The following is a 23,594-nucleotide window of genomic DNA, read 5'->3' as shown; positions in this document are numbered from 1 at the left end:
GTTAAAAAAAAAAAAAAAAAGTACGTAAAGCATAAAAAAGTAAAAAAAAAAAATGTAAAAATAAAAAAAAGACAAAAAAAAAATTATTTTAGTTTTTTGTAAAGTTAAGTGTTACAGTTTTGTTAATGTGTTTCGTAAATTTTAGTTTATTTATGTTTTCCTTACATTTTTTTGTGTTTCGTAAAGTTAAGTGTACGTACGTACGTACGTATCTGCCGTTTGTCCTCCTCCTCTGTCGCCACTATCAGAGATATCCTCACTCAAAAGGTGTTTAAGCGTTCCACATTTTTACGTACATACGTACAGTATTTCGTTGTATACCATGTACACTAATACACTTTATTTACAGGTAATTAGCAGTACGTTATTAAGTTAGGTATTGAATGGTCCAAATTGCTGTAGTATTTCATTGTTTATAGGTCAATTTAGCTTTATTAGGAAATTTACTGGGGTGTTTTTGGAGGGCTTGGAACGGATTAGCCCTTTTACATGTAAAATGCGGTCCAAGATACGAAAAACTCATGATACGACGGGCACCTCGCAATGGATTAATTTCGTATCACAAGGTACCACTGTATATATATATATATATATAATATATATATATATATATATATATATATATATATATATATAAATATATATATATCTTTGTATATATATATTTTATATATATATACAAAGATTATAGATATATAAATAATATATATATCTTTGTATCTGTGGTTGAAGAAGAACCTATCACTCAAGAAATTGTTTTGAGTACTCTCTATTCACTTGGAGACCTCTTTAAACTGCTTGTTTGAATGTCAGCTACATTTGTTTTTACTATATTTATTGATTATTTTTCCATAAATATTGCCTGAGCTCATAGATACTGTTCATATCTGCTAGCGTTTATTATCTAAACATATTAAATGGCTTCAGAGTGTTGCTTTGAGTATAATTCTCCTCTCATAATAAAACCTGTTTTTAAATATTTGTTCATGGTGTGGACATCACAACACATATATATATATATATATATATAATATATATATATATGTGATATATATATATATATGATATATATATATATATATATATATATATATATATATATATATATATACATATATACACACACACACACACATATATATATATATATATAATATAATATATATATATATATATATATATATATATATATATATGTGTGTGTGTGTGTGTGTATTATATATATATATATATATATATATATATATATATATATATATATATATATATATATATATATATATATATACTATATATATCAATTCAAGCTACAAATGTCCTTTAATATCTAAATTCACTTTACCTCCCAAATGATATATTTTCATATATGTACCGAAGGGGAATTTTTTAATTGATAATAATTTCGTCCCCCCATGGGATCGAACCACCGTCCAAGTGGACGCGGGGACGAAATCAGGACAGTCAGTGACGCTGATTGGATAGCGTCACTGACTGTCCTGATTTCGTCCCCGTCCACTTGGATGGTGGTTCGATCCCATGGGGGGACGAAATTATTATCAATTAAAAATTCCCCTTCGGTACATATATGAAAATATATCATTTGGGAGGTAAAGTGAATTTAGATATTAAAGGACATTTGTAGCTTGAATTGATATATACAAATGGATCACGGTTCGATGTGATAATTATTCATATATATATAGATTATATATATATATATATATATATATATATATATAATATACCTACATATATATATATATTATATATATATATATATATTTATATATTGTTGTGATGTCCACACCATGAACAAATATTTAAAAACAGGTTTTATTATGAGGAGGAGAATTATACTCAAAGCAACACTCTGAAGCCATTTAATATGTTTAGATAATAAACGCTAGCAGATATGAACAGTATCTATGAGCTCAGGCAATATTTATGGAAAAATAATCAATAAATATAGCAAAACAAAATGTAGCTGACATTCAAACAAGCAGTTAAAGAGGTCTCCAAGTGAATAGAGAGTACTCAAAAACAATTTCTTGAGTGATAGGTTCTTCTTCAACCACAGATACAAAGATACACCTGGAAATCACTATCCAGGAAGGAATCTTCTTCAACCACCGATACGAAGATACGCCTGAAAATCACAATACAGGAAGGAAGCCCCACTCCTGAAATTCCCATATCTAAAAAGGCCAAACCAACATAACTCAAAGAGGCCATTATTGCTTCTCAGACAGCCACAAAAATCAGATGGGAATGGAATTGAATGCTCCAACTAAACAATGAAACACTGGTTCCAACGATGTATCTTCAAAAGTATCAGTGGCCTTCCCTGAAGACAGACACCTTCTCACTGCTGACCATAACTCCATTTGCTGTGATGTGACCTCCTAAACCTTCGCTCTTAATCAATACATGGAGAACAAGCAGTTCAATGGCATTTGGAAAATTTCTTTAACAATTGCTTTCCCAAACTATTCACAACCGATTATTTCGGAGACCTTAAGTGAAAATTTACTTTCTTATATTAGACACACACACACACACACACACACACACACACACACACACGCACACACACACACACATATATATATATACATATATATATATATATATATATATCTATATATATATATAGTATATATATATATATATATATATATATTAAATTTTGTAACATCTGTATTACGCTCAAGCAGCTTTCAAAATAGATATTAATTAGTGTCACAAATGGAGACTGAGTATTTTCTATATTTCATTAATTATCATTAGTTATTGGGCAAAGCTATTTAGTATTTGAAGAAATACATGCCTATTAAAAATCCAAATCAGTTGTTTATATTTTGCAAGATGATACCAAATTTGCCACTGTAACTCATTGAAAGTTATATTCCTTGATATTCTTACCATCAAATACCAGTGAAAATTAATGCTGTTTGTTTTAGTATCACTATTATTAAGATTTTATCTTTTAATCCATGTAAAATATTTACTTTGAATGGTTAACAATGCAAATATATCTATAAGATATATTGTATTTCCCGGGAAATCCATGGATTATTTTCAAATTGTCCAGAAATCCAAAATCGGGCTCAAACGGAAAACCTTAATTGTGACCTTGCTCGAGATGAGCTTATTTCACTTCTCATTACAACCAACAGTACAAACTAGTGAATTGTTTGTCAGTATGATCTATGAATAAAGAATGGTAATAATTAGTTCTGCCTCTAGAGAGTAAAACAGGACTGCAAATTTATGGTGGAAAGAAAGGTACATGATGCCAACAAATTGGCCAACTGTATTGCTCAAGTGTATACAAACTACAGCAGTCACTATTAAAATTTTACATATAGTACACATTGTCCTTGGTGAATCCTGCAAAAATAATGTACCAATCTTTAAAGACTGCTTAAAAAATAACCACGATGTGATGGCGCCAGGCAATGCATGTCACCTACTGGTTTGGCTACTATACGCTGTCCAATCTCTCCTTTCTGTATCTATGGTAACAACTGATAAAGCTGCTGTATAAAAATACATTATTGGTGATAAAACCGTCATAGGCTGTTAGTACTCTACACAGGTAGGCTCCTTACCTACCGAATTGTGTCATTTATTTTTTTAGAGAGAGAAAAATGAGGGTTTGCATTTTTAAAGTGTATTTATGCAGTAGCTATATTTTGGGTATTTCCAGGTAATAAAGGGATTTTGACGAAGGAAAAATCTATTTCTGGGCAAGGGTTCTTGTCGCCCAGTGAAATAATCCTTAAGTTCATTATTTCTAGGTAAATGATACTAATATATACCAGAGAAAAAATAAATTCAGGAGGATGTCAGGATAACTGACTCGCTCACCCTAAATAAAAGAGGGTGTCCGTATGGTTTCTGGGGCGAGTGAGACCACTACCACGAACCTCTTGCCATTTAGAATTCTCCTTCACCAGAATCCCCCTCCTGAAAGAGTTGGTACACGGTCGGAGACAGCAACTACTACTACTACGCTACGCAGCACGCCGACTGTCGCGCCTCTGGTGGCCATCCTTGTCGTTAGATGCCAATCTTGGGCTGCAGGACGGGACATAGGGGCGGATTTCACTGGGCGACACGAACCCTTGCCCAGAAATAGATTTTTCCTTCGTCAAAATCCCTTTTCTGGGCTCAGTTCGCGTCGCTGCGTGAAATAGTACCAGAGAAATACCACAAGATTGTAAAACAAAAGTGGAAGGTCTCAGTAAAACTAAAGAAGTAAAACAAATAATTATAATATTATTGAGAACTTACAAGTTATCATAAAATAAAGTTAACTTAAAGTAAAGAATCCAGACATGTAGTTAACCTTAAAATTAAACTTATACTAACTTATGATAACTTAAACAATACTAGTGAGCTTCAGTACATAGAGGAAAATTACTCACTGAACTTATATAATTATTATTAATATATGGTACATCAATAAATTTTGGTGTGCTACCCTAGCATAAAAATAAGGGGAGCAACACCAACCAGAATTACAATATAAATATGATAAAGCTGTGGGTGGCCCTAGCAAAAAAATAAGGGACACACCACTATAATTATTATCTTAAGCAGCTAAGGCTAAAGGACCAGAAAGAGCATAACGGTAGGTTAGGTGAAATATTAGTTGAGGCAGGTAGAAAGGAGATCTGGATCTTTGACTACAACTACTGAGCAGTGTCAGGGGAAACTATGTTTCTCGCTGCCACTGCCAGAAATTTTAAAGATTCCAAGGACTTCAGATAATGACGCTTGAAAACTGTCGGCGATTTCCAGCCAGTATACTTTTTTAAATCATCTAAATTCATATGCTGGAAGTAATTAATAGAGGTGGCTACTGCCCTGATGTCATGGGCTTTTGGGAATGATTCAGGGTTTGCTTGTTTAATGAAGTAAAGGATCTGTTGCCTGATACCCTCTTTCCCTCATGAAGAGGGGGCCTGAGGATTTAGAGGATGTCCTAAACAGAAAGGCTCGTAAGGTCGTCACTGGACAAAGAGAAGGATCTTGAGGAAGAGGGATGACCTTCCAAGGGGCCCACCTCATCAAAGGGTCCTAATTTTTTTTTTTTTTGCCAGAAAACTACGACCTGGGGAAAGTAGAACCTCCCCTGAAGAGAGGAATTCTACATGTCCAGCATCCCTGGAAAGGGCCGACAGTTCTGATATTCTAGCTCCTGAGGCCAGACTTAGCAAGAATAGCATCTTTCTTAGTAACATTATGAATGAGCAAGAAGTGTTGTCGGTGTCTGAGGCCAGTTTGAGGACATCATTCAAAAACCATGAGACTGAGCTAGGTCTCTCAGAAGGTCTGAGCCTAGCACAAGCTTTAGGAATGGACGTAAAGTAAGAGTCTGTTAAGTCTATTTGAAAACCCAACTGAAAGATTTTCTTTAAAGCTAATTTATTAGTGGTAATAGTACTAGCCGCTAATCCTTTTTCAAATAAGGATCTGAAAAAGGATATAGCCGAATTGACTGTCATGGTTGTGGTGTTTGTTTCCTTCAGGAAAGATGCTAACTTTTTAACAGCAGCATCATACTGTCTCAAAGTTGACTCCCTCTTATCTGATTCTAAGAAAAGAATATTCTAAGGATCGATATTTGCATCTTTTTTAGCCGCAAACTTCATGAAGTCCATAAAGTTAGGGCTCTGAGAATTCCTGAGGAAGCGAACACAGTCCTCATTTGTACTGACTGAGATAGTTTGGGATTGGGGATCCGTCGAGGTCGGAGACCCAATTCCAGAAGCAGAGGATACCAGTTGCTCTTGGGCCAGTCTGGGGCTACTAGAGCTACTTGCCCCTTGAATGTCCTGAGTTTGTTCAGGACTTTCAATAGAAGATTCACTGGAGGAAAGATGTAAATCTTCTTCCACTGATTCCAATCTATGGACATAGCATCTATGGCATAAGCCAGAGGGTCCAGGTTGGGGGCCACATAGCAAGGGAGCTTGTGGTTTGCTTGAGATGCGAAAAGGTCCACCTGAAGACCCGGAACACTCCGGCGTATCCACTGGAATGACTTGTTGTCTAGGGACCACTCTGATTCTAGAGGAACTGATCGGGACAGGGCGTCTGCTATCACATTCCTTACTCCCGCCAAGTGGGTGGAGGATAGATGCCATTTGTACTTGTTTGCTAGGGAAAAAATGGCTACCATGACATGGTTCACATGTTTTGATTTGGATCCTCCCGTTGATGCAGTGTACTACTACTGCACTGTCCAAGACCAGTTTTATATGCGAATTCTTTGCTGGAAGAAGCCTCTTCAGAGTGAGAAATACTGCCATGGCCTCCAATACATTTATGTGAAGCTGGCGGAACTGAGGTGACCAGGTTCCTTGGACTTTCTTGAACTGAGAATATCCTCCCCACCCGCTTAGCGAGGCGTCTGTGTGGATAGTCAACGCCGGAGGAGGATATTGAAGAGGAACTGACTTGGACAGATTCTTTGTCTCTGCCCATGGACGGAGATGATTGCGAAGAACCTGCGGGATTACTGACAACTTGTCTTGAGATTTGACATTTGCTCTTGAGCGCCAAACTCGATTTATGTCCTTTAGTCTTGCTTTTAACAGAACATCCGTTACTGATGCAAACTGGAGTGAACCTAGGATCCTTTCCTGGTTTCTCCTTGATGCTCGTTTGTTCTTGAGAAATTGCCTTACTGACTTGGCGATTTCCTTCCTTTTGACCGCAGGAATTGACAGATTGTGGGAGGTCAAGTCCCATTGAATGCCGAGCCATTGAAAACAAGACTCCGGTGTGAGTCTGGACTTTGTCCTGTTTATTTGGAACCCTAGATGTTCCAGAAATTGAATTACTTTGTTTGTGGCTCTGAGGCATTCCAAATCAGCCAATCGTCGAGGTACGCTACTACCATTATCCCTTGCGATCTCAGTTGTTGTACTACTACTTCCGCTAATTTCGTGAATACCCTGGGGGCTACGTTCAGCCCGAAGGGCATCACTTTGAAAGAGAATGCCTGGTTTCCCAGCTTGAAGCCTAGGTATTGGCAAAAGTGTCTCGCGATTGGGATATGATAGTATGCGTCTGTAAGATCGATAGAGGTGGTGACGGCCCCACGGGGAAGTAAGGTCCACACCTGCGAGATGGTCAGCATTTTGAACTTGTTGCAACGAATGAATAAGTTTAGCCGGGACAAGTCTAAGATTATTCTTCTTTTTGATGAGCCTTTCTTTGGCATGCTGAATAAGCGTACTTGAAACTTTAAATGCTTGACTCTTGACACTACCCCTTTCTGAAGGAGCTCTTCTGCATAATCTGTCAATTCCTTTGTTGGTAGCTGAAGGAATGATTTGGATGGAGGGGGACCTTTGATCCAACTCCATCCCAGCCCTTTGGACACGATGCTCTGTGCCCAATTGCTGAACCCCCACCTGTGGCGGAAGAGGAACAGCCTCCCTCCTACCTGGGAGATCTCACTGCTGTTGTGCGGGGCGTGCTCCGCGTCCCCCATGGAAGTGTTTGCCTCTGTTGATTGCCCTTCCTGCACCCCTCTGCCGAAAGGTACCCCTAGCCCTACTTCCCCTTGCGAACCTGTTGATGGTTTGGAAGGCTTGGCTTTCAAATACTGGATTGAAAGCCGGGGAAACAGCGTAGGAGGTCGAGGGCTGACTCTGTGGAGACAACAGGAGGATGGGCTGGTTCTGCCCCTTTGCAGCTGCCGGTTGTCCTGGTTGAGAGACCGGAACTGCTCGTACGAAGTGCTGCTGTTGCTGCTTTTGGTAGGGTGGGAACCTCTTAGTCTTCAATTTCTTTGTAGCAGAGGAAGGGTTCTCGGGTTTCCTCTTACTGAAGAGACTCCAGCGAGCTCTGAGGCTTTGGTTAAGCCTTGTTGCCTCGTGCTGTACCTCATTTACGGCAGATTCCACAAAGAGGTCCGCCCCCCAGATGTTTGAAGAAAGCAGCTTATTTGGTTCATGGCGAATTATTGCTTCTTGAAGGACATGTTTCCTACAGTTTCTCCTTGCCAGCGCAAACTCGTACAGGTCAGACTGTACGGTTTGCGTCTTAGACTTAGCTAGGAGCTTAAATAAAGGCTCTGTACTGTAAGTCAGAGCAGCCACTTCGGTCATGACTAGAGAATTCAGAGTCCTGCCTAGTCTCGTTCTTGCCTCGAACTCGGCTTGTATGAGATTGTCTGGTAACCTAGGCAGCCTCTCACCGAACTGTTCCATGGCACAGTCCGGTTTGAGCTTACTTACCGTGAATGTAGCTGATAGGTTCTCCCAAAGATCACCGAATGCAGGGAAGAGAGGGGACGTAGGATCCGATTCCCTGAGCTGAGGAAGGGGTTCATCCTTCATGACAGCTTGCAGAGTAATCTCAGCTATCTTAGTCGTGAAGGTGAGTGGTGCCTCCTCCTCCGTGGCAAAGATAGTAAAGGGACTCTTAAATGCCTGGAGTTTGGTATTGGTACAATCCCAATCCTCCAGGCAATGTACCCATTCCCTCTGAGCATGGTCGCGGCTGTATAACACCGTTTCCTTAGGGATCTTATCTTCCCTATTCAAGGCTGCCTCCATTAGTCTGGCATACCCCATGAAAGGAGGCTGCAGGCCGGCTGGATGGAACTCGAAGTCCTCGATCCTCCGAGTTCCATAGTCCGGGATGGAGATCATACCGTCCTTGTAGGGCGCAAAGGCTGCAACCCTCCAAGGATTGTTCATAGAGAAGGTGGGAAGGGTATTGTAGTCAGGCAACTGGGCAAGTCTGGCGCCTACTACGGGGAGATCGGCCTGAGGTGCTTGGCTCAGTCCTGCCAGCCGGTTCTCCTGGTCCGACAGACGTTCAGAAATATTCTGAATCGACTGTCCAGACTGAGTCAGCGAGGTGGAGATCTGAGCAAACATATGTTCGACTCTCGTATTCAAAGAGCCGACCAAGTCTTCTACCTGCTGCATGACCCCTGCCGTATACACAACGGGATCGAAGGGACCAACCGGACTGGCCCCAACAGGGGTCACCGGAGGAGTTCCGGTAGCGGGAGAAGGTACTGGCTCGGCGGGAGCACGGGCCTTCTCCTTAGAGGATTTACCTCTCGACCCTTTCGAATGCGAAGAAGAGGAGGACTTCGCCTTCTCTGCTCCGGGATGGTTAGCCGGAGACTTCCGAGAAGATGAAGAAGACGACGTCTTCTGAAGGGTCTTCTGCTCTCTTTGCCCCTTTACTTTGGGGACTACAGAGGCAGTAGGCGTACTAGTAGGGATCTCAGATCCCGTGAAGCCTTGAAAGGAAGAAGAAGAAGGGACAGGCGAAGAAGATCCAGAAGCACCCAAGGGAAGCCCTTGGGCGCCTAACAAACCTACCTCAACTAATAAGTCATCTGCACCTACTGCCATTGGCTCTATGCTGAGGTCCAGAGTAGCTACGTCCGCCGAGATGTCCTGGCCTCCTGCCTCAATCAGGGCTTGCTCCACCTGTTGCTGGATATTAGCGATCGTCGGAGCTGCCGCGGTGGGGTCCACGTACCCAGTCGACTTCCCACCTGGGAAGATCTGGACAGCCATCTTCTTATCCAGTATGTATGGCTGCCCCTTCGGCGCGTTCTTGCCGAAGCCTCCTACCCAGGCCCGCAGGGTAGCCGACGCGGCTTCCTTAACGGCGGCAGCCTGGAAAAGAGGGTCATTGTAATCCTTACAACGAAGCCCCGAGGACGGATCATTAACAATTGACACATATAACCATATAGCAATATAACATTAAGTCATGTAACAGTATATACCATGGAAAGAACAAACCCCACACCGGTATATACTTACTCCGTCCAAAAACTGGCCCACCAAGTCGTAACAAATGGAGCAAGACTCATGGTGCCAGACAATCAGCTCGTTGTGGCAGGCAGCGCAAGGGGCATGGGACCTACAGACCTCGTGTCCGCAGGGGTCCTGGAGGACGGCGTTGCACCCAGCCTCCTGACAGTTAGTAGCCTGTAAGTGGAAAGATACATGAGTATCAACGTAATACACTCACAGGGCTACTATGATGCTCCGTTGCATGCTGGAGTAGCCTAAAATTTTTGGGCATAATCCCCCCCTGAACTCCGTGTGGAAGAAGGTCTACGACCTAGTAATTGGTTGGTAAAACTCCGGTGTACACTGGAGAGGGGAGTATGATCCAACCAGATAATTTTAATACACCTATAATGAGTTTCAAGGGGAACGAGAGAGGATTACCCAGAATTAAATTAATTAATTTAATTTGGAGCGTTTAGCTCCGCCGTAAAACACCTCCGCCAACTAGAGGGGCGCTCGGATAGCAAGCAAGCGCTCCGCCGGATGACGAAGGGACTACATGACTTAGGGAAAGCATGTAGGACCAATGGATATCTCTTCCCCTCCGGTGGCTGGCGGAGCCAGCTACCCTCCCGACAACCGAAGGTACACCCGGATAGCAAGCAGGCGCTCCGTCAGCAGGTGAAGGGGATAATACATAACAAGGGGTAGGGGGAAGAGAAACAAGACCCAAGGAACACCGGAGAAGAACCGATGCAAACAGAGGGGGCTGGCCAAACCCCCCCCTGATCACGCCGGAGCTCCTCCAGAGCTCAAGGAGAGAACATGCGGCCCATCAGCGCTCCCAGCTGTCCCAAACTCCCGTGACCCCCCTAACAGGGGGGAGGGGGAAGTGGTGCTCGGATGGTTGCCATAGCGATCGTAAGCAAGCCAGGACAGACCCCCCCCCTCCACTCAGGAGGGAGGGAAGGGGACTGGGACTAGGGCGATCAGTGGCTCCACGCGATCGCATGTGGACCAAGAGGTGATGCAACAAAACAGCCTAGGTCGAGCGACCACGTGAGCTCGAGAGGACCAAGGGGCGATAATGCAACAAAACTGATCACAGTTGGACCAAGTAGATATAATGCAACAAAACCGCCTAGGCTAAACTGATCACCCTAATATGCTAACCCTACAAATACATAAAATTTTTACATTGTAAAAAGAGAGAGAGGGAAAACACGAGTGAGAGAGAAAAGGGACGTCCAGGAGAAGTAGGCTAGTTCCCCGAAAGAAACAAGCCGACTGCTCAGAAGCTAGCCTTAGCCGACACGTAAAACGGAGGGCAACAGCCAGGATACTGGAGTAGAAGGAAATAAATGAATAATCACTCTAGCGCCTAAACACCTAGACAAAGAGACATGCATGCATGAACTTGATTCTAAATAATAGGCAATGAATTCCCGAATAATACGATGTAAAAAGATAATGGGAACTTGTGTAGCACGTGATATAACCCACAAAAAGGTAAATTACGGGATAGATGCCACGGTATGGGGGACCGAGAAATCTAACCGAACATGAGGCGAGCCGCCGGCCGCCATGCACCAGACCAGGAGACCATTTCGGACCTAAAAAACGGTAAATAAGGGTCCCTGGCTGACAAAAACTAAATTCAAACCTTTCGGGGTACTTAACTTAGCTGCAGTGATAGCTGCTAGTTCTATGGTGGATATAATTCCAGGGAAAAGTACACCAAAAGCACAGAGAAAAAATGGCACGTGCTACCTAGTTCACTAACGAAAAAGGATGGCCACCAGAGGTGCAACAGTCGGCGTGGTGTGTAGCGTAGTAGTTGTAGTTGCTGTCTCCGACTGTGTACCCGCTCTTTCAGGAGGGGGATTCTGGTGAAGGAGAATTCTAAATGGCAAGAGGTTCGTGGTAGTGGTCTCACTCGCCCCAGAAACCATACCGACACCCTCTTTTATTTAGGGTGAGCGAGTCATTTATCCTGACATCCTCCTGAATTTATTTTTTCTCTGGTATATGTTAGTATCATTTACCTAGAAATAATGAACTTAAGGATTATTTCATGTAGCGACACGAACTGAGCCCAGAAATAATTCTGTGTCTACTTTTACCTTGTATATTGATTTTTCCTACAGTTTTTGTTCTTTTGATTAAGAAGTAGTATTTCTGGGCTCAGCTCGTGTCGGCCTATGAAAGGATCCTTAATATCATTCTTTCTAGGTAAAATTAATCTAAAATTACCAGAGAAAAACAAAATTAAGAAAATGTCAGTAAAACTGACTCGCTCACTCTTAAAAAGAAGTGTCGGTATGGTAATAGGGGCGAGTGGGAACACTACCACGAGACATTCACCAATTAGAACTTCCAATCCGAATCCCCACAAGAGAGAGCTGATACCAATGGGCGATGCGGCCGCTACTACTACTACTAGAGGACGCCACGGACAGCAGCGCCCCTAGCGGACATCCTTAATTATTAGCGCCAGCGTTCAGACGCATTCTCTTTGTGCTTGTGCTATTTACGAGGAATTTTATCACCATTCATCATGGAACGTTCTGCCATCGCAACGGCTAAGTTAAGTGCCTCATAAGTAATGTTTTTCTGTATTTTTGTCTTCCGGGAACCAGCCTTCTAATAGGTCATATACGGTTTCCCGGTTGTCTCGTGGCGGCGCCATGCTGCCTCGTTAAGATTCCCGGTCCTCCATACTGGGACTTCTTATACTTATGGGCTTACTATATTACGTTCATCGTTTTTTACATCGAGTTTTAGCTAGGTTAGCCCCTTTACCATTTCTCTTAGTTTGGTATTTAGGGCTATTCTTTGTTCCAGCCCAGCATCCCGGCTCTTGCTCTTCATCGGCTATCGCTGGCTCCGAGTAGGCTTCTGTTCCTCGGAACAGTTTGCCTCCTCCTGGGCTTCTTTTTCTTCTACTAAAGTGTCTTTTCCATCTTTACGATGTAAATTTATTCTATTTAGAGGGTGTTAGGCTAGCCTAGGTTGCATGTCCCATGTATTGGTACAGCCTGGTTCACGTGGCCCTCCCACGGTTGTGTTGCTCGCGGCTTAGGCCACTTGCGGTCACGTGTTCCATCGCACCTTCCCCTTCCCCTTCCCTCCCTACCAGGTATAGGGAGGCGCTGGGGGACCCCTTGGTTGTCATGACAACCTCAGTTTGCCTTCCTTCCCTCTCTCTGAGGTGGCCAGGGGTTCCTCCCAGCGGGGGGTATAGGGCGACCACTCATAGGGTACCGAGTCTCCGAGCGGGTAGTTGTTGAGACGGGGAGGAGTAGGCCAACCCCCCCCCCTCTCTCTCTCCCGCCGTGTTACGCCGAGACCCTCCCCCCCCTTCCCCAGTTGCTCAGCCACCTTCCCTTTCTATAACGAACGGAGCCTTCCGTCGCAGCCGGGGCACCTTTGGTTATAGATTACTGGCTCCGCCAGCGGGCGGGGTGGTCACTACTAGTGGTCGGTTGCTTGCCTACTATATCCTTACATCTCTCCCCGCTACCGGAAGAGGCTTGCTTCTTACCCGGGCACTCTTCTAGTAGACGGGTGGAGAAAGAAAAAGTTTGATATTATTGTTATTTTTAAGGATATACCCTAATTTTACGATGATTTGTTTAATTTTATTATTCATATGTTTACCATCCCCGCCATTATTCGTCGTGGTTTCCTTTTTCCACCACACCTGGTTGGATTCTATCTCTTGTCTCCGCCGCCAGCGGAGCAATAGCCTAGGACAACCAACCATCTTGTTACCACACGTATTATGGCGGGGCTCTGGTTTAATCTAACTTTCTCGCTCCGGCACCAGCGGAGCAACTGTTAGGCTGTAAGTGTTCTCCTGATACTCATGTATCTTTCCACTTACAGGCTACCAACTGTCAGGTCCGGCGTGCAACGCGACGTTTTACGACCCCTGCGGCCACGATGAGTGCAGGTCCCACGCTCCATGTGCCACGTCATTCAACGATATGATCGTCTGGCAACCCGGAAGCCTGCGCCATCTGCTACGACCTAGTCAGTCAGCTGGTGGAGGGGGTAAGTCGATTATAGGCTTCTTTATCATTTTACTAACAACTCTTAGACATAAGTTTGTTAACCCCGTTCCGCCATTAGAAGCTCATATCACCTTTTCTTTCAGGCTACTGGTGTGAGGGAGGTCGCCCTTGCTACCCTGAAAGCGTGGGTGGGCGGCTTCGGGAAGAATGCCGCCAAAGGCCAGCCTTACATCCTTGACAAGAAGCTGGCCGTCCAGATCTTCCCTGCGGGCAAGTCAACAGGGTATGTTGACCCCTTGTCCGCAGCCCCTCTCATAGCCTCCATCCAGCAAGATCTTCAGCAATCTTTCGGGGTCGTAGCTTCACAGGAGTCGGTCCCGGACGTCGCTCCCTGGACCCAACATCGAGCCTATGGCGGTAGGGGCAGAGGATTTGTTGTTGAGGTAGGTGTGTCGGGCGCCCAAGGTCTTCCTTGGGCGCTCCTGGATCTTCTCCTGTCCCTTCTTCAAGCGCTTCTTTCCAAGGCTTTGTGGGATCTGAGATCCCTACCCGCTCTCCCGCTCTCTCTGTACCCCCAAAGGTGAAGGGACAGAGAGAACCGAAGACCCTAATTAAGATGACTTCTAAGAAGTCATCTTCGGCTAAGAAGTCTTCGACTTCTTACGCTGACGCGGTGAAGGCCAAGCCGAGCTCTTCTTACTCGAAGAGCTCTAGAAGCAAGGCTTCTAAGGAGAAGGCTCGCGCTCCCGCCGAGCCAATGCCTTCTCCGGCCTCCACCGCATCCACTCCGGTAACGCCGGTGGGAGGAGCGGGTGGGCGGGACCCAGCACCTTTGATCCCACTGCTTTCTCAGCAGTGGTGATGCAACAGGTGGGCGAGATGGTCGGCTCTCAAGTCTCCGCCCTGGGGACGAAATTTGAGCAGATGTTCGCCACAACTGTCGAGCACTCTGTCTCAATCGTGGGCCCATCCATCCAAGATCTCTCTAACAGAGTTAGAGAGAATGAGGACCGAGTAGCTGGGCTCTCTCAGGTCCCCCTTCCAGTCTCCCCAGTGCCAAGTGCTGGTATTTTCCAGCTCCCGCCATACGACTCTCTGCCAGCTTTCTCTATGGAGAACCCTGGAGAGTAGCCGCTTACGCTCCATTTAAGGATGGTATGATCTCTATCCCGGAGTGTGGAACTCGAAGGATTGAGGACTTCGAGTTTTATCCTCGGGTTTGACGCAGCCTTTCATCGGCTATGCTAGGCTGACCGTAGCGGCTCTTACTAGGGAAGACAAGATCTCTAGGGAGGATGTTCTCTACAGTAGGGATCATGCCAACGGGAATGGGTTTCACTGCCTTGAGGGACTGGGAGTGCAAACACCAAGCTCCAGGCCTATAAGAGTTCCTTTCACTATTTTTGCGACGGAAGAGGAGGCTTCTCTTCCGTTCGCCATGACAAAAATAGTAGGAGAGGACTCTTCAGGCAGTCCTCAAGGATGAGCCCATGCCACAGCTAAGGGAGGCGGAGTCTACTTCTCCGCTCTTCCCAGCTTTTGGAGAATTGTGGGAGAACTTGCCAGCCACGTTTCACGCTTGGCAAGCTCAAAACCGGAACTGCGCCATGGAACCCAGTTCGGCGAAGAAGCTGCCAAGGCTGCGCCTGAGTTCCTTGATTCAGGCGGAGTTCGACGCGATTTGCGAAAACTAGGTTTGGCAGGTCCTCAATTCACTGATAATAACGGAAATGGCTGCTCTCTCATATGCTACAGAACCACTGTTTAAGATCTTGGCCAAATCCCAGCTTCAGACGGTTCAGACGAGCTTTCGACTTCTTCCAAGCTAGGAGGGAATTGCGAAAGCACGTTCTGCAGGAGTGCAATATTAGGCACGAGCCTAATAGACTCCTGGCTTCTAGCATGTGGGGAGCGGATCTCTTCCCAGAGTCCGCTGTAAATGAAGTACACCACGAGGCTGCTAGGCTCAACCAGAGCCTTAGAGCTAGGTGGGGTATTTTAATTCCAAGAGAAAGCAAGAATCCGTCCCCACTGCTGGTAAGAAACCAAAGAAGTCTGGTAAAAGGTTCCAGCCTTACCAGAAACACCAGCAACAGCAGCAATTTGTTCAGGCCGTCCCGGTTACCCAACAGGGACAACCATCCTCCCTGCTGTCTCCTCAATCACAACCGTCGACCCTCTACGCACTCTCGCCGCCTTCAACCCTACGTATGAAGGTCAGGGCTACACTCCTTTCCCTTTAACAAGCAACCGAGAGGTAGGGCGAGAGGCTTACTTTCGCCAGCGTGGCGCAGGAAGGGCGACAAGGCAGGTCAGTTCAGAGGAGGGCGTGGTGGTCAACCCGCCCATCAACAATGAGGCTCCCCAGGTAGGAGGGAGGTGGCTGCCTCTTCCGTCACAGGTGGGGGTTCAGCAATTGGGCACAGAGCATAGTGTCCAAAGGATTGGGTTGGAGTTGGATCAAAGATCCTCCTCCAATCAAATCATTCCGCCAAATACCATCAAAGGAATTGACAGATTACGCGGAGGAACTCCTTCAGAAAGGAGCTATTGCGAGAGTCAAGCATCTAAAATTTCAAGGTCGCTTATTCAGCGTGCCAAAGAAAGGCTCAACAAAAAGAAGGGTAATCTTAGACTTGTCAAAGCTAAACTCTTTCATTCGTTGCGACAAGTTCAAGATGCTTACCCTCTCGCAAGTAAGGACCTTACTTCCGCGTGGAGCCGTCACATGCTCCATCGATCTTACAGACGCATACTATCATATCCCTATAGCCAGACACTTCCGCCCACCTTCCTAGGATTCAGGCTAGGAAATCAGACATTCTCATTCAAAGTGATGCCCTTCGCGGTCTGAATGTAGCCCCCCAGGGTATCACCGAAAATAGCAGAAGTGGTTGTGCAGCAATTGAGAACTCAGGGAATCATGGTAGCAGCATACCTCGACGATTGGTTGATCTGGGCACCAACTGTCGAGGAATGTCTCAAAGCCACCAAAAAGGTAGTTCACTTTCTGGAACATCTGGGGTTCCAGATAAACAAAACGAAATCCAGACTTACCCCGGAGTCTCGTTTTCAGTGGCTGGGAATCCAATGGGATTTGTCTTCCCACAATCTGTCAATTCCAGTGGCCAAACGGAAGGAAATAGCAAAATCTGTCAGGCAATTTCTCAAATGCAAACAAACATCAAGGAGAACCAGGAAAGAATCCTAGGGTCCCTTCAGTTTGCTTCGGTAACAGATATCCTCCTGAAAGCAAGGCTAAAAGATATAAATCGAGTTTGGCGATCGAGCAAGCACACCAAATCTCGAGACAAGTTGTCAGTAATTCCACAGATCCTTCGCAATCAACTCCGTCCATGGTCAAAAGTAAAGAACTTAGCCAAGCAGGTACCCCTTCAATATCCCCTTCCAGTGTTAACCATTCACATGGATGCCTCCCTGTCCGGGTGGGGGGTGGGGGGGATATTCTCGTTCAAACAGGTTCAGGGGACTTGGTCAGTTCAATTTCGCCAGCTCCACATAAACGTTCTGGAAGCAATGGCAGTATTTCTTACCTTGAAGAGACTGCTTCCCCCGGAAAAAGTCTCATCTAAGGCTAGTTTTGGACAGTGCAGTGGTAGTTCATTGCATCAACAGAGGAGGGTCCAAATCCAAGCATGTGAACCATGTCATAATAGCCATCTTTGCCCTAGCAAACAAACACAAATGGCATCTGTCCGCCACTCACCTGGCGGGGGTAAGAAATGTGATAGCAGACGCTTTGTCCCGGTCAGTTCCTCTGGAATCAGAATGGTCCCTAGACGACGGGTCATTCCAGTGGATATGCCGGAGAGTCCCAGGTCTCCAAGTAGATCTCTTCGCCTCACAAGCAAACCACAAGCTCCCTTGCTATGTGGCCCCCAACCTGGACCCTCTGGCTTATGCCACGGACGCCCTGTCGTTAGATTGGGATCAGTGGAGAAAAATTTATGTTTTTCCTCCAGTGAATCTTCTCTTGAAAGTCTTAAGCAAGCTGAGGACTTTCAAAGGAATAGTAGCTCTGATTGCACCGGACTGGCCCAAGAGCAACTGGTATCCTCTTCTTCTGGAATTGGGTCTCCGACCTCAACGGATTCCCAATCCCAAGCTGTCACAATCAGTACAAATGAGGACTGTGTTCGCTTCCTCAGGAATTCTTCAGACCCTAACTTTATGGACTTCATGAAGTTTGCGGCTAATAAAGATGCTAATATTGATCCACAAAATATTCTCTTCCTAGAATCAGATAAGAGAGAGTCAAACCATTAGACAATATGACTCAGCTGTTAAAAAATTAGCATCCTTCCTGAAAGAATCAAACACTACAACCATGACAGTTAATCTAGCTATATCCTTTTTCAGATCCTTGTTTGAAAAAGGTTTAGCAGCTAGCACTATTACTACTCATAAATCGGCTTTGAAGAAGATCTTTCAGTTAGGTTTTCAGATAGATCTGACTGAATCTTATTTCACACGTCTATTCCTAAAGCCTGTGCTAGACTTAGACCTTCTCAAAGGCCTACTGCAGTTTCATGGTTCTTAAATGATGTCCTCAAACTAGCTTCAAGATACTGACAACTCGTCTTGTACATTCATAATGCTTCTTAGAAAGACATTATTCTTATTAAGCCTAGCTTCAGGAGCTAGAATTTCAGAACTGTCGGCTCTATCCAGAGATGCGGGTTCATGTGGAATTCCTCCCCTCAGGAGAAGTTCTGCTTGCTCCGGATCGTAGCTTTTTAGCTAAAAATGAGGATCCTCTTGCAAGGTGGGCCCCTTGGAAGTCATCCCACTTCCCCAAGATCCTTCTCTCTGCCCAGTATCAACTTTAAGAGCCTTTCTATCTCGTACATCCTCAAGATCCTCAGGTTCTCTCTTCATGAGAGAAAAAGTGGTACTTTGTCAGTAAAAGGTATTAGACAACAAATCCTTTACTTCATTAAACAAGCCAATCCTGATTCATTCCCAAAAGCACATGATATCAGGGGAGTAGCCACCTCAATTAATTACTTTCAACATATGAACTTTGAGGATCTTAAAAAGTATACTGGATGGAAATCCCCGACAGTCTTTAAACGTCATTATCTAAAGTCCTTGGAATCTTTAAAATTTTCAGCAGTAGCAGCGGGAAACATTGTTTCTCCTGATACTGTATAGTAGTCGTAGTACAGATCCAGGTCTCCCTTTCTACCTACCTCATCCAACATGCCTCACCCTATCGCCATGCTACTCGGATATCCTATGCCTTAGCCGCTGAATCATACTAGTGGATTGTCCCTTATTTTTTTGCTAGGGACATCCACACTTGTACTGATAATGTACTTCAGTGTACCTACCCTTATTTTTATGCTAGGGTAGGGAACAACAATGGTGTTTGTTATATATTTTGTAAATAATTTATCTAAGTAAATCTATTTTGTTAAAATTACACTGCATTATTATAATTTACTATGTTTACTGTAATTTTAAGTACTTTACATTACTAACTTTCTTTTATGTTACTGTTTAGAATAAGTTAGGCTTAAGTACTTAGTTTATATGCTGTAATTGATTTACTTATATTATATCCCTCATTTTACAACTGCTTTTCATTTGTCCTTTTTTCCCATCTTGTCTGTTTCTCTGGTACTCTTTCATAGGCCGACACGAGCTGAGCCCAGAAAAGGGATTTTGACGTAGGAAAAATCTATTTCTGGGTGATTGGCTCGTGTCGCCCTATGAAACCACACCCTGTATTGTTTACCCCCCCCCATGCAGGAAAACAAAGATGTTTTTAGAATTAAGGATGTCCGCTAGGGGCGCTGCTGTCCGTGGCGTCCTCTAGTAGTAGTAGTAGTAGCGGCTGCATCGCCCGTTGGTATCAGCTCTCTCTTGTGGGGATTCTGATTGGAAGTTCTAATTGGTGAATGTCTCGTTGTAGTGTTCCCACTCGCCCCTATTACCATACCGACACTTCTTTTTAAGAGTGAGCAAGTCAGTTTTACTGACATTTTCTTAATTTTGTTTTTCTCTGGTAATTTTAGATTAATTTTACCTAGAAAGAATGATATTAAGGATCCTTTCATAGGGCGACACGAGCCAATCACCCAGAAATAGATTTTTCCTTCGTCAAAATCCCTTTTTTATGCTAGGGTAGAACACAATGAGTTTGTATATTTTGTAAATATCTTAATTAAGTGAATCATTCTTTATTGTTTTTGCCATTACACTATTATGTATTACTATGTCTAATATAAGTTAATTTTAAGTACTTTATATTGATTGCTTTCTTTATCATACCATTGTTTAGGATAAGTTAGCTTTAAGTACTTTGTTTGTATACTGTAATGTCCCTGATTCACTTATATTATATATCTCTTTTTTACTATTGGGTTTCATTTGTCCTTATTCCCATCTTGTCTGTTTCTCTGGTACTATTTCATAGGCCGACACGAGCTGAGCCCAGAAAAGGGATTTTGACGTAGGAAAAATCTATTTCTGGGTGATTGGCTCGTGTCGCCCTATGAAACCCACCCTGTTTTCTTTTACCCACCCTGCAGGACAAGATGTTCATAGATTAAGGATGACCGCTAGGGGCGCTGCTGTCCGTGGCGTCGGTAGTAGTAGTAGTAGCGGCCGCATCACCCTTTAGTATCAGCTCTCTCTGGTGGGGATTTTATGTTGGAAGGTCTAAATGGTGAATGACTCGTGGTAGTGATCCCACTCGCCTATATTCCCATACCGACACTTCTTTTATAGAGTGAGCGAGTCAGTTTTACTGACATTTTCTTAATTTTGTTTTTCTCTGGTAATTTTAGATTAATTTTACCTAGAAATAATGATCTTAAGGACATTTCATAGGGCGACACGAGCCAATCACCCAGAAATAGATTTTTCCTACGTCAAAATCCCTTTTTTTAGACAAGAAGGCAAAGAGGATTTCACATAAACGTGGCAATATGCCCATGCATCAGCAGAACCATACCAAAAAATAATGGTAAATACTGAGTTGATACCTGTATTGAATTTGATACCTGTACATATTAAATTTGAAGTAATAAAGAAAATATTGAAAATATTCTCTATATTTCTTTATAAATGATTACTTTGTGCAAGAATATGCAATTATAAAATATACTACGTTGTACTGGGAATCACAGTATGATAATGGTTACTTTTGATTGGCTGGGGTCCTCGGCTGGGACTCATCATATCTGGGGGTCCTTGGTATGGTCAAGTTTGGCAACCACTGCACTAGTGTGTAGTATACAGGTTATTAGAATGACAAATCCTAGCAGTCAGGTTACTTGGGCAGGGGGATTGTTACACCTCCCTGGTCCCAACCTTTAAGGAAAGGTTATTATAATAACCAAGGCCATGTTACCTGGCCAGGGGGTGGACCCCCCTTTAAAGGGAAACATAAAATAAATATTATCATAATAACCTAACCTAGCTGGGGACTCTGCCACCCTGGACCCCCTTTAAAGGAAACCTAACATAAAGGTTATCATACTAAACTTAACCCACCTAACCTAACCTAACTTAGTATGCCATGCTACCTTTAAAGAAACCTAAAATAAAGGTTATCATACTACCTAACCTAACTTAACCTAGTACGCCATTTTACCTGGCCAGGGATTAACCCCCCCAGGACCTCTCTTTAAAGAAGATATAAAATAAAAATTATCATGTTAACTTAACTTAGTTGGCCATGTTACCTGGCTGGTAGGCTTTGCCCCCGTGGACACCCCTCTAAAGTAATGGAAGCATTATATAAAGGATATTTTAATAACCTAAACTATCAAACCTATTATGCTGGTGTTAAATGGCCATGTAAATGTATGAAACATTGACTGCAATGGAAATAGATAAGAAAAAAAAAGGTTATCAGGAAATATAGGTGGTAATTTACAAAAACTGAAATGTTTGTGAATACATAACATTAAATGTCATATGAGGGTAAATGTTTAAGAAATTAATAAGATAATGTAAAAAAGAAGAAATTGTCATGATTGACTAACGTGCTCTAAAATGTTGCAATGTAAAGAGATGGACAGAAATAATGGAAAGAGAAAGGAGTGTCTTGTACAAATTATGTATAAATCATGTATGAAAACCCAACCAATCCCCAATTTGATGTTACTGAGAGATAGGTATCGAATCTTCCTAAAAGCAACTTTGCACCAAAAGCTCCCCTATAACTGTGTATGTGTAATACCATTCTGGACAGTAGTAGTAGTAGCCTTTGAAATGGCTACCCTTGTTAGTTTATTTGTCCTTTATTTGCACTTGTTTTTTTCTTTCTATGTTACATAGAAATACTACAATTACATGTTACAACCTTCTCTCGGGGGTCTCCCCCAACCAGAATCCCGCTTTCCCTAGGGGTCCCCTACCTGCTAGAATGAAACAGCACATGTGAGAATCACCCTATCCCAGGTGTCTTCCCCACCCAAAACCCCTAATTCCCATCAGGTCCCCTACCTGATAATTGAAGGATTACTTTTCAAGCTATAAAAGTAAATATGGCAGAAAAGTTTCAAAATAAAAATTATATGGATCCTGTAATGACTTGGAAATTCAATGCTGGTTACATTTCAGCAATGTGAGAATGGAACCAGAGCTACCTATCCAACTACAAAAGCACCTGTCCTTCCCAAGAAATTACTCTGTAACTAGGCAGTTTATTACAACCTGTACTTTCATTTGCAGTTTGAGAATTACTCAAGAATGAGTCAAAACATTACAAAAGTGATGTTAGGAGATCTCTATGCATTAACGTCCATTGCTTTGTTGGGACCTCTTTGAGGGACCTCTGTATTTAGAACACAAAACTGGTAATTCAACTGTCAATTATACTAATTATGAAAATTTCAGATTTGGTGTGCCATTGATTGATGGAGGAACTGTCCGCCTGCAAGCTATAGTGGGACTTGGTCGAGCATTAGACCTTATTTTAACGGGAAGACCTATTAAAGGACCAGAGGCACATCAGTGGGGACTAGCAAACTACCTTGTAGCATGTGGATCAGGTAAGCTGTATTTGTCAATTCTTGATACCTCTTAATTATGTGGAATGATTTATATTTGAGCTTTTTGCCAAGTCATTGGAAGCATCAGTGTACATACAAAGTACAAACCTTTTATTTTAATTGCATTAAAGATGCGGAAAGTTGCAGTTAGCCAGCTGTTGTATTATCAAAATAGGAGAAAGAATTCTAGAGCAGATTTAGTATGCATAATCCTACACTTTAAAGGTTTACTCTTTATCTCATTACAGCTACAAGTCTGCTGTCGGTTCAGTTTATGTTGCAAGTGAGAGGTTAGCTAACTGCAAATGAGAGTGCAGATTAAAAATATTATACCAAAAGCCCCTACAAGATGTGCAGATGGCATCAATGCGACTATGAGCGGTACTCGTCTGCTTAGAAGTATCGCTTTCCTCCCATGTGCACCAGTCTCCTTCGGGGCCGAAGCCCCCCAAGAAGAAAGTTCAAAGAGGGATTCTGTTGGCTATCCTACATGCTTGGACCTTCAGGTCCAAGACACAAGGATGGTACCTGACCAAGCGCTTAAAAAATTGCTGGCAGGCAGTGTCAAAACACCTAAGTGTTGCAGTACTTCTCTCATTCTATGTCTAACCAGACTGGAGAGCGAACTCCCCAGTACTGATTGAGAAACACCCAAGATTCATATGATCCTAGCAGTCGATAATACACCAGCCGAGTGCTCATAATTCAAAATAAAATCCAAGATCTTGGCAAGCTCCTGAAATTCGAAGAAATTTGAGTGC

General features: G+C 43.4%; 1 protein-coding gene across 2 annotated transcripts in view; it reads left to right on the top strand.

Moving 5' to 3' along the window:
* LOC135216783 (enoyl-CoA hydratase EchA19-like) overlaps positions 1 to 23,594 on the top strand; it is a 346,923-nt gene that overhangs the window by 188,449 nt on the left and 134,880 nt on the right. For both annotated transcript variants that reach the window (XM_064252275.1, XM_064252267.1), the window contains one exon: positions 22,679 to 22,833. In XM_064252275.1, the coding sequence (XP_064108345.1) occupies positions 22,679 to 22,833 (155 nt within the window). The remainder of the gene's footprint in view (positions 1 to 22,678; positions 22,834 to 23,594) is intronic.

Source organism: Macrobrachium nipponense, chromosome 19 (assembly GCF_015104395.2).
Source record: "Macrobrachium nipponense isolate FS-2020 chromosome 19, ASM1510439v2, whole genome shotgun sequence".
Lineage (NCBI taxonomy): Eukaryota > Metazoa > Arthropoda > Malacostraca > Decapoda > Palaemonidae > Macrobrachium > Macrobrachium nipponense.
Note: the sequence above shows the minus strand (reverse complement) of the source record. Positions and strands in the feature narration are given on the sequence as shown.